Source organism: Crocuta crocuta, unplaced genomic scaffold (assembly GCF_008692635.1).
Source record: "Crocuta crocuta isolate KB4526 unplaced genomic scaffold, BGI_CrCroc_1.0 scaffold339, whole genome shotgun sequence".
NCBI lineage: Eukaryota > Metazoa > Chordata > Mammalia > Carnivora > Hyaenidae > Crocuta > Crocuta crocuta.
Genome location: NW_027530357.1, coordinates 4,779,381 through 4,791,480, shown reverse-complemented (window position 1 = coordinate 4,791,480; position 12,100 = coordinate 4,779,381). Strand labels below are relative to the sequence as shown.

The following is a 12,100-nucleotide window of genomic DNA, read 5'->3' as shown; positions in this document are numbered from 1 at the left end:
TGCCCCTGCTTCCTAAGCGGGCAAAGCTGGGGAGTGTCATGCGTTCGGGCAAGAGCCTTTCAGGGAAAAGCAGCATTGTCTGGCTGCGAGAGGCAAGATTGAATTGTTTCAGCAAATCAATTAGTCTTTAGGGAATGTAGTCAGTCAGATCTGATGCCTGGATGAGGCATTAGAAAGCTCGTGCTTGTAAGACTGTTAGCCGTTCGCGTGTCTCTGTCCCTGTCTTCAGTGCGTGTGTGTGAACACTGTGACTTGTACAGATTTCTGCTGGGAGAAGGCGGGGCGGCGCCCTGGGCGGCGTGGCGTGGAGATCTTCATCTCCAGGGCTGCGTGTGCCATTCTCGTTGCACTGTCGCCATTGTGCTGTGAGAACGTGACTATGGTGACAGCCTTCTGTCACCTGCTTGACGTTTTCTCTCGTTGGAGCTAATCGTCTAAACCACACCGACCAGGTCATCTTGCCCTGTCGCTGTAAGGCTCTCCCCACCTCCTCCATCACGGCCCTGCTCTCCGGGCCCCGTTGGAACCAAGCATGCCCTTCTTTTCCAGATACACATCAGGGGACGTAAGGGTGTGGGACACCCGCACCTGGGGCTACACAGCCCCTTTCCTGGAATCGGAGTATGAGGAGGACGAGCCTGGAATGCAGCCATATGTCTCCTTTGTGAGGATAAACAGCTCGCTGGCGGTAGCGGCTTATGAGGATGGTAAGTAACCGCAACCCTCCTCCCTATTAAGGAGGAAAAAAAAAGCTTTACAAAAATTAAGCAGCTGTGGCCGGCTCCCCCCTGTAATCCCTGCACACATACACGTGGGCACACACACATGTTCACACACAGGCGCCCGCTCTTTGCCTTTATGTGAAGAAGTTGGCCGCTAACCGTCCGTGCATTAGTAGGCACTGGAGCACAGCACCCAGTAAGACTGGTGTTTAATTCCTACTGGAGCTGGTAGACTGGGTTTCCGTGCCAGACATGAGGCTGGCCAAGCCATCTTAAGCAAATAGCTTGTTTGGTATAAAATATTAAATATACTTGGCCTACTTTTCCTTCAGTCTCTGCTCAGTCCAAAGGGAACAGGGAAGGGGGGGGTAGACAGATAATCTATCGACAAATATGGAAATAGAAAAATAAAAGTCTGTGCCTACCTTTTCCTGGCGCTTGCATACCGTACAAGCTAATTGACGGTGATCCGTGCTCTCTCTGGGATTGATAGAACTCTTTTGTGTATGCACAGCTGTGGATTTACGGAACTAGGTAAGAAGAGTGTAAATTTGTATTTACCTAAGTCATGAAACACTTGACTGTTTTGTAGCCAACAGGAATGATGATTCTGATGGCCATGACAGCCCGTGTTCCTACCTTCCGTTATTTGTGAAGGTAGAATCTCTCAGCTTGGTTCCCCCACTTGCCTGGAAGGTGAAGCACAAGATATTTTGGAATGTTACTGTTCGTTCCATGGTTCTGTTGCCCATCTTCAGAATCCGTGGTTGGCTCAGAGGGGCGAAACGGCAGTAAAGGAGCTCATGGGCAGTTTTAGATCAATATGTCATTTAAAAACTAGGGCTGAAATCTTGAACATATTTTCAATTTATTGCTTTCACAACATGAACTCAGTTCTTTCAGGTTGGCATTAGTAGACACCATTGGTAGATTTTTTTCAGCCTCTAGAAATTCAGCCAAGCCGCTTCTGTGGTATGTAGGTTTCCTCTCTGTTGATCGAGATCCTGCATGGATAACAGATCAGCTTGAGTGTGTTTCCTACTTTCCAAATCACCAGTGAGTTCTTTTTTTAATACAAGTATGCAAAGGTGGTAGTACCATTAGAATCCTATGTTTTGAGAATCCTGGCCTCCCCCTCCCATGTACATGTGCGTGCACCCACATTTTTCTTCAGGTGGGGAAACGGGGGTCCAGAGAGGCCCACGGAGTGATTCAGTGGGGGTTGAGTTGGTAGGGGTGCAGCCAGAAGTGTGAGGGTGTGTCCCAGACCACGCCAGGGTCGTCATAGCGCACTGCCAATGCAATCGTAAACACAGACGCCTGGATAAAGGGGCACCTGGTTGATCTGCACCCCTACGTCCCCGATCTTGTGAGCCCGAAAATACGGTTTGAGGAGATGGGGCCGGCGGGTTGCTGGTTCCATGTCACTGGTGACCGTCACGTTTGTCCCCCCTTCCCTCTTGCTGCACAGAAACACCGGGGAGCCACGTAGATAGGGTAGAGAGCCTGCCTCCTGCGGCAAATGATGGCCAGAATATATTCTTAAAACTTGATTTTAAAAGATACAGTTAAAATTCAAACAGAGCAAAAGTATAAAATGAAAAGAAAACGTATCCAAAGAGAAGCTCGAATGTTCCGTCCCGCCCCCACCTCTGTCGCTCTCGTGCTGTGCTCAGGGGCCCTGTGTGCTGTGCTGTCCCACACCTTGCCTTTTTTTTTTTTTTTTTTTTAATAACCTAATGACGCATCTTGGTATCTTCTCACATTGGCATGTGTAGGTAGACTTTATTTTTCATCCTGTGGACTGTGGCAGGAAGTGGCTGTATTTATGATTTATTTATCAGGGCCCTTAATGACACACACTTGGGTTGTTTATTTTTGTTATTAAAAACAGCGCTGCAAGCAATATCCTCAAGTATCACGATGGACGCGTGCAAGTCCAGATATGGGGTAAATTACTAGTCATTACCGGGTTGGAGGCTACAGACGCTTTACGTTTTGATAAATATCACCAAATTGCCCTCCAAAACGGTTCAACCAGTTAATGGTCGCACCAAAATGGATGAGAACGATGGCTTATTCATGCCGGTCTGATAGGTGGAAATGGCATTTCCTGTTGTCTTTGTCTGCCTTTATGTGAATGCACTGAATTTCATTGTCTTACTTTTCCCCTGTTTTTCTGCAAATGGCTTGTTCCTATGTGTCCCTGTTTTTTCTCTGGATTCTCTTTTCTGATTGGAAAGAAAGGGATAAGGAAGGAGTCCTTGCCATGCCTATACGAGTGTGTTTGTTCAGCTGGTCACTTGTCTTCCAGTGCACCTTATTTACGGTTTATTTTTCAAGATGGTAGTTGTATATGTGTATATTTCTAACTTTTTGAGAGTGTGCGTGTGGGGGCGGGAGGGTAGAGGCAGAGGTGGGGAGGGAGAGAATCCCAGGCAAGCTTCACACCCAGTGCAGCAGCACCTGACGTGGGGCTTGATCTCCCAAACTGTGGGGTCATGACCTGAGCCAAAATCAAGAGCCAGACTCCTTAACTGACTAAGCCACCCAGGCGCCCCATAATTTAATTTTTTAATCCATAAGTGTGTGGGTTTTATCTTGTAACTTAATGCGTTTGACTACATTTTTAGGGATATAAGATGCAACAGTTATAAACGATTACACGCTGAGAAGTCTTGCTCTTACCTATTTCGTCCACTCCATTCTAAAGCAACCATATGTTTTAGGCTTTTGTCCTTCTGATATTTCAGTATTTTAAATATAACCAAATATGAATATTCTTATTCCCCCCCCTTTTTCTTTAAAAAAATTTTTTTTAATGTTTATTTCTGAGAGAGACAGACAGAATGAGCGGGGGAGGGGCAGAGAGATCGGAGACACAGAATCTGAAGCAGACTCCAGGCTCTGAGCTGTCAGCACAGAGCCCAATGTGGGACCTGAACTCCCAAACCGCTAGATCATGACCTGAGCTAAAGTCAGATGCTTAGCCTAGTGAGCCATCCAAGGACCCCATTTCCCCTTTTTTCTTAAGTGAAAGATCACATATTACTTNCTCTGAGCTGTCAGCACAGAGCCCAATGTGGGACCTGAACTCCCAAACCGCTAGATCATGACCTGAGTTAAAGTCAGATGCTTAGCCTAGTGAGCCATCCAAGGACCCCATTTTCCCCTTTTTTCTTAAGTGAAAGATCACATATTACTCTATATTATTCTACACCTTGGCTTTTTTCACTTAATGACCCGTCTTGAAAGCATGTCCATGTCTGTGTATAGAAAAACAGCCCCTTCTTTTTTTCCATACCTGCACAGTATTCGATGTGTATAAGGACCTTGATTCCTTGACCCTGTCCCTTATTGAGGAACTGGTTTCTTTTTTTAAATTTTATTTAATTTATTTTTTATTTATTTCTAGGAGAGAGAGAGAGACAGCGTGAGCAGGGGAGGGTCAGAGAGAGAGGGAGTCACAGACTCTGAAACAGACTCCAGGCTCTGAGCTGGCAGTCAGCACAGAGCCCGACGCGGGGCTCAAACCCACAAACCACGAGATCATGACCTAAGCGAAAGTCGGACGCTTAACCGACTAAGCCACCCAGGCGCCCCGAGGAACTGGTTTCTGACCTGCTGCCTTTACAGTGTTGTAGTGAAAGACCCTGCCTGTAAGACCTTTCCTGTACGTGCAGGAAGGGTAGTTTCTTATAAAACTGATGAATCAGAGGGTAAATCAAATGGAGTTTATACAGTTTTGCTCTCTCATCAGCAAGGTATGTAAGTATGCCTATTCCTTCACAGTTTTCCCAGCAAGATGTGTTTCAGACATCTAGGTGTTTGTCGGTTTGACAGACTAGAAATAGTATCCAAGGGCGCCTGGCTGGCTCAGTCGGTGGAGCACGCGTGCGACTTTTGATCTCGGGTTGTGAGTTCCAGCCCCACGTCGGGTGTAGAGAGAACTGAAAACTAAAATCTTAAAAAAAAAAAATGGTACCCAAAGGCAGTTTAAGTTTACATTTCTCTTAGCCTAAGAATTTTTTTTCACCTTTGTACCTGCTACTGTACCTCTTTCTAATAAGCTAGGGCCTATTTTTCATGCTTGAATCTTGGCCAATGTAGAGTTCATCCTGGGACAGTATACAATATGAACCTGAGAATTTTTTTTCTGGCATCTCTTACTAGAAAGCCCATCCCTACCTACCTAACTGGTTTGAGGTGCTGCCTTTATAAGTTTTTAGACGCGAGATTCTCCTAGTACCCAGGTCTGTTTCTGGATGTTATGCTCTGTTCCCATTGATCTGTCTGTCGTTTACTCTTACACCATGATGTTTGTATTCTGAGTTTCACTGCATGCTTAGGGGGATCAACACTACTCTAAGGATAGATCAGATCTATAGTGCTTCCATCATTTATGCTGAAATCTTTGGTTGGTCTACAGTTCATTTGGTATTAGGATTATTTCTTTGGTGAGAACCTTCCCTCTCACTCAGCTGGCTTGACCAATCTGATTGGGGTTTAACAATTGATGGGCTACCCAGCCCTTCATGTTTCTCCCCGACCGCAGGTGGCATTGTCTTTGGTCGCACTTCAGTTTAAGAGGTTGACACTGTGATGTTTATACCAACATATTCATGAGTAGCTACTTCTGGGCAAAGACGGATTGAAATCATCAGATGTACATTTTGATACTGCTCCTTCCCAGGAGCAGCGGATGGGCACTTCTTAGGCACAACACAGTGAAAAAGCAACGTCCCTTGTGGGGTCTGCTGTGGAATATTGGCGACTGCCCTGCAGAAAAGAAGAATAAGATGACGAAATGAGTTAATGAACTTCGGCTGTCTGGCTGTGCCAAAGGGAGGCTCTGTACCCACTGAGGTCTACACACGCATTCTCCACAGAAAGAGTCTGATCCAGAGGGGAGATGGAGCCGCTTTGGGAGCAAGGAAGTCATCCCTATCTCCTTTTCAGCCTCCTTGCCCTGCAAGAACACTGCACACCCACCTGGGGTGTTGAGACTTGGCAAGGTGATCCACAGTTGTGATTTTTTGAATTCCAACCCACTGGCCTCATATTTCTTCTGCCTTGTTTCCGATTGTCAGCACTGGCCATACTCCAGTTTGATCTTACCACTAATTGTGTTGCACGTTACCGTACCGAAATGAATCAAATCAAAATGCTTTTCCTGGAGCATTAGAGAAAGCAGGCGAAGGTTCTGAGTAATGAGCAGATGCTGCGAATGCAGGGACAGCGGAGACCTTGCCAGGACTCCATCTGCTCCACGCTTGCCCGCCTCTGGCCCCGAGCCACAGCATTAGGGAAGGCGGTGTGCTCACAACCCACTCCCTGTTTGCAGAGTTTGTCTTGAAAACTCACCGTTTGGTGAGAAATGAGAGGACACCCCTCGTAGGTGCAAAGAAGCTCTCGTCCGCCTCCCTTGCTGGAGAGCAGAGACCCGGCCCAGTGCGTGTTAGCCGGCATGTGGAAGCCGGAATGGCAGAGCCACAGTCGTCTCCCTGCGCCACCGGCCAGCTAGGCGGAGCGGCTTCTCCACTCGAGCGGCACTCCCAGTGCGATGGTCAGAACGCACACATGCTCCATTGTCCGGGCTGTGCCTGCCCTGGGCCGGGGTGACTCGTTGCTCCCTCACTGGCGTAGGAACGATGGATGGGAGTGGGTCTCTTTAGGTAGGCGGCTATGATGAAGACTAGGTGCTTTGTAAACTTTATAGTTTTATGTTTAATTAAAAAGTGAGTTCTTTGCTTGGCTTATGTTTCCTGTTTGTATGTTGATGGTGACATTTGGATGTAATGACATAACCTTTGAATATAGTAACCTACAATCACCTGCCCCCCCCTCCCCCCCATCAAGATGGAAGTTTTAAAAGTGGCACATTAACGTGCTGGGGCATCACTTGGGAGGCGGCTGTCGACAGCCGGCTGTGGATTGTGGGGAATTGTTTTTGCCAAGCCCTATCTTTGCTGCTCATTTTTCTCTTCAGTTTCAGTGACTAGTTCTGGTTTGAAACCTTTGTCTACCCTTGTCTAGGAGTCCTCCTAAGGTATTTGATCAAACAAAATGCAGCAGCTTTCTGACAAACCCCTAAATACTGGGTATAGTCCTTTGAAAAGCTAGGATACCTGGACAGACATGAACAGTGAACAGTAGGAACACTCACATGGTCAAGTTCTTCAGAGCGGAATTAAACCCTGGGCTGCAGAGTTGGGAACTGAGAGGGTTCTTTCAGCATTGAGGGAGTATTTCTGGGGAGATGAAACTTGAAGGTGGACTGCCATGTGGCATGGGCTGGAGTGCCATGTTGTGTTTCATAGACAAGCTTATGTGATGTGGGAAGTTTTTGAATAAAAAAATCGAGGGGAGACACCTGGGTGGCTCAGTTGGTAAGGCATCCAACTCTTTTTTTGTTTGTTTGTTTGTTTATTTTTGAGAGAGAGAAGGAAACAAGAACGAGTGGGGGAGGGGCAGAGAGGGAGACACAGAATCCGAAGCAGGCTCCAGGCTCTGAGCTGTCAGCACAGAGCCCGATGTGGGGCTTGAACCTACAAAACAAGAGATCAGTTAAGCGAAATTGGACGCTTAACTGACTGAGCCACCCAGGCACAGACGAGCAGATGATTGCTTTCTAGGATAACCACACATTTTTGAAGTTACTAGTGAAAAAAACTTGAAACAATTTTTCTCATGCAGAAAGTGGCACATTAAATTTATGGTAGGAGATTTGGTGGTAATCTCCTGATTTACTGGGGTGGTTTTCCTGAAAACTGATTTTTTTTAATGTTTTATTCATTTTGAGTGCGAGAGAGAGCACACGCAGGGGAGGGACAGAGAGAGAGAGAGAGAACGAGAGAGAGAATCCCAAGCAGGCTCTGTGCTGTCAGTACATCACCTGAGCCGAAATGAAGAGACGGATGCTCAAATGATGGAACCACCCAGGCACCCCTGAAACCTGATTTTTAATAACCTACAGTGTATGCATTAAATTCAAAGTATTTGTCCTGTCTTATTAAAGTTGAGGTTAAAAATAGAAAGGGACAAAAAAATAGCGCAGGGTATTTTTCGAGGAGACCGTTGAGACTACAGAAATAAATCGCCAAAGTTCTTAAATGGACCTAATGAAATCCAAGCATGAATTTGTTGTTTTGGAGGCTGATAAATCAGATTTTAAGTGTGAGGATTTAATTTCCCTTTCAATAATTGTAATTTGGATTGTAGCGTTTATTCTGCACGAAACCCGGGGGCTCTGTTAAAGCAGAAGTAAACATATTCGTGGAATGTATTTTGGTTTTAAAAGCAAGATGTGCCTGCTTGTCTGCCATTCCAGTCAAAAAGCCATTAGGCAAGCTGCAGTGGAGTAGGAAGGGAGCCCAGTGGGGCCGTGGACAGGCAGAGGAGGGGTGTGAGGGGGACAGTGGCGCGGCGGGTGTGGGAGGTTGGCAGCGTGCAGGGAGATGGAGTAGGGAAGTGTATGCAGGGTCATGGAGGCCAGTTTTCTCACTATTGGAGAAGGGAGTTACAGGCATTGGAGACAGAGATGCAGGTGAACCCTGTGGTGCTGAGGTGGAGTAGGCGGCGTCCGTGTGGAATTCATGGTGGTCAGTATAGATGGAGAAGTAAGAAGAGATGTATCTGTGTTCGTGTGCAGATACGTGCATGTGTGTCCTGGCTTTGTTCGCCGAGAAGGTGTAATAAGAGCAGCAATTGTCTAGCAGCAGTGAGCACACATAGCTCTCAGATCTTAAAAGTATGAGTCTCCATTAAAAGGAATTGGGGCTGCTTGGCAAAGAGGTTGACTCCAGGGCTGGGCGAGGAAAGAATGAAATAAACCTGGAACATCCTCCTGTACCAGGAAATATGGAAGTGCTTAGGGAATAAGGGTGATGTGTCAAAAGAACACAGAAGCTACCCTGAAGGTGTTCTCACTGGCCACATCTGGGACAATCTGAGTATCAAAATGATGATAGTAACAGATTATAACCTATTGGACAAAATAGAAATCCTTGAGTTACCCACTTAAAGTAGAAAGTCACCTAATGAATACAGAAAGGATGATGGAACTAGAAAATCACCAATTGGCAGTTAAGATGGTAACAATTGAGACCAAAAAAAAATCAGTTGATGCTAAAACTAGCAGATGAGAAGATAAGGGATAGGATTTTACATCTGAAAGAACTTCCCTGCCAAACACTAATTAATTACAGAGTGAGGAAAAAAAGTAACTTTGTAGTCAGGCCTGATAGATGCCAAATTAATAGTGGTCAAATTCAACACCAGTAATGGGACAAATTGGCATCCTGTGCTACTTAATAGAGACAAACACAGAATTGCTTCTGCAATATTCCAGTCAAAAAGGCATAACTCGGTCGAATCATTTGAAAATACTAGAAAACTCAAATTGAAGGACATTCCACAGAAAGACTGATCTGACTTCTATAAAGCTGTCAATCTCATGAAAGTATTTTAAAAAAAAGTATTCCAGGTCAAAGGAGACAAGACAACTGAGTGCCATGTGTTATCCCGGGTCCTCTTGCTCTAAAGGACATTACTGGGACAGTTGGAAATGAGATCTGAATAATGAGTATATAGAAGTTCTTGCAAGTTTTCTGTAAGTGTCAGATTTTTTCAAAATGAGTAAAAAAATTTTTGCTTCTGATTAAGATGAACTAACAGGGAGTAGGTTTATCCTTCTGCCGTAAACAACTGGAGAACCAGGCAGAATATGTTAAATGGTTTTCAGACATTGATCTTCTTCTCCAAAGGATCAGAGTCTTGGACTACGTGTTTTTCAAACAAGATGAGTCCTACAATTATACCAGCTTCCCAACTGGAGACAGCCCCGTACAGGGAAAGGGAACCTGAACGGAGCCTGGACCTCACTGAGTTGAGGAGACACCAAGAGGTCAAGGAGGCCAAGATAGAAAGGATTTCTTTCTTGGTGGGCCAGAGTATCAGGAAGGAGGGAGCTGCAGATCTAAAGGGACCCCTCTGTCTTTGAGGACTGATTTGCCCGTGTGGGAGAAGAAATACCTGAGACCAGGGAAATAACTGCCAGAAAGGAGAAGGCAGAACAATTTTTGAAGCTCACACGGGGTTAGAAATAGTTTGCATTCCCACCAACCATCATGGAAAGACCTCTCTCTTCTTATAAGGCCACCGATCCTATCCCGAGGGCCACCTCTCAAGACTTCATCTAATCCTAACTCCTTCCCAATAGCCCCATCTCCAAATAGCATCACCTTAGGGGTATAAGCTTCCACTTGTGAATTTGGGGGGAGATAAACATTCAGTCCGTAGCACCAAGGAAGCTATTTTAGGTATGAAGATACAAGTAGGTTAAAAGGATGGGCAGTTATACCACACAAGCATAAATCAAAAGAAAGCTGGAGTGGCTAAATTAATTTCAAACCAAGTAGATTTTATTTTATTTTTTAATGTTTCTTTTTGAGAGAGAGAGAGAGAGAGAGAGAGAGAGAGTGTGTGTGTGTGTGTGTGTGTGTGTGTGTGTGTGTGTGTGTGATCGGGCAAGGGGTAGAGAGAGAGGAAGACACAGAATCCTAAGCAGGCTCCAGGCTCCAAGCCATCAGCACAGAACTCCATGCAGGGCTCGAGCTCACGAACCGTGAGATCATGATCTGAGCCAAAGTCAGATGCTTAACTGACTGAGCCACCTAGGTTCCCCAAACAAAGTAGATTTTAGAACAGGGAATGTTATCAGGGAAGAAAGAAACATTTCATAATGATAAAGGGGTCAGCTCATCAAGTAGATATAATAATTCTAAATATGCATCTAATAACACAGCTTCATAATACACAAAAGCTGACAAGTAAAAGAGGAATAGACAAATTCATAATTATAGTGGAAATTTCAGGCACTTTTATTTCAGTAATTGATGCAGGTAATCAGTAATTGGTAAGGTCATAGAAGATTGAACAACACTGTCAGACAATTTTACCTGATTGGCGTTTATAGAACTTTATATGCAACAACTACAAAATACGCATTCTTTTCAAGTAGACCAAGACAGACTATGTTCTGGGCCATAAAATTAGTTTCAGTAACTTTAAGACGATTGAAATCCTACAAAATATATTCTCCCACAAAGTATATTTTTGGACAACTACAGAATTAAAAGTAAAAATTACAAAGATAGCTGTAAAACCTCCAAATATTTGTAAATTGAACAACACACATCTATATAACCCATGAGTTAAAGAAGAGGGGCATCTGGGTGGCTCAGTCAGTTGAGCATCCAACTTTAGTTCAGGTCACATCTCCCATTTCATGAGTTTGAGCCCCGTATCAGGCTTGCCACTGTCAGCGCGGAGCCCACTTCAGATTCTCCATTCCCCTCTCTCTCTCCTCCTCCCCCATTCATGCTCACTTGCTCTCAAAACAAACGTTGAAAAAAATAAATCAGGAAATATTTTGAATGAAAATGAGAAACTGTATATCAGAATGTATGCAGTGTAGCTGAAGCAGTGCTTAGAGGGAGATTTAAAGCAATAAACGCTTACATTAGAAAAGTCTCAAGTCCATGATCTCACTTTTCACCTTAACTAGAAACGGAGCAATTTAAAACAAGCAGGAGAAGTACAATAATAAAGAACAGGAATCAATGAGATTGAAGAGGAAAAAATACAGGAAAATCAAAACTGGTTCCTTTAAAAAATCAAGTTGACAGGCACTACTCAGAATGATTAGAGGGGGAAACCCCAACGTCAGGATGCAACAGGGGACATCATTATAATCATTATAGATCTTATAGATGTTAAGACTACACTGAAAAAATTATGAACAACTTTACACCAGTAAATTCAGCCTCTTCGATGAAGTGGATAAATTGACTTTTTGAAAGGCGCAAACTTCCAAAGTTCACTTAAGAACTAGAAAGCTTAAAATGGCTCTGTTTCCATTAAAGAAATAGAATTTGTAATGTTAAGTTTTCCCACAAGGAAAACTTCAAGTCCAATGGTTTACTGGAGAACTCTATTAGGAGTCTAAGGAAGAATAATCTGTGTACTTTCATAAAATAGACTTAGGAAGGACACTTTTAGTGAGATGAGCATTACCCTCTTACCAAAACCAGATACAAAAAAGATAACTAGTATATAAAAACAAGGAAACTACAGATCAGTATTCCGCATGAATAAAAATGTAAAAACGCTTAACAAAATACTATAAAATGGAGTCCTACAACACATTAAAAGGATCATCATAGCCACTTAAGATTCATCCAAGGAATTTAAGGTTAGTTTAACACTTGAAAATCATTTCATCATATTAACAGATTATAGAAGAAAAACTTGACGATCAACTCAATGAAACAGAAAAAATATTTGCAAAAAACCAATTAGTATTGATGATTAAGAAC

General features: G+C 44.1%; 1 protein-coding gene across 1 annotated transcript in view; it reads left to right on the top strand.

Moving 5' to 3' along the window:
- The window catches only part of FBXW8 (F-box and WD repeat domain containing 8), a 114,573-nt gene that overhangs the window by 46,486 nt on the left and 55,987 nt on the right, over positions 1-12,100 (top strand). The window contains exon 5 of the mRNA XM_077766033.1: positions 550-707. Within this exon, the coding sequence (XP_077622159.1) occupies positions 550-707 (158 nt within the window). The remainder of the gene's footprint in view (positions 1-549; positions 708-12,100) is intronic.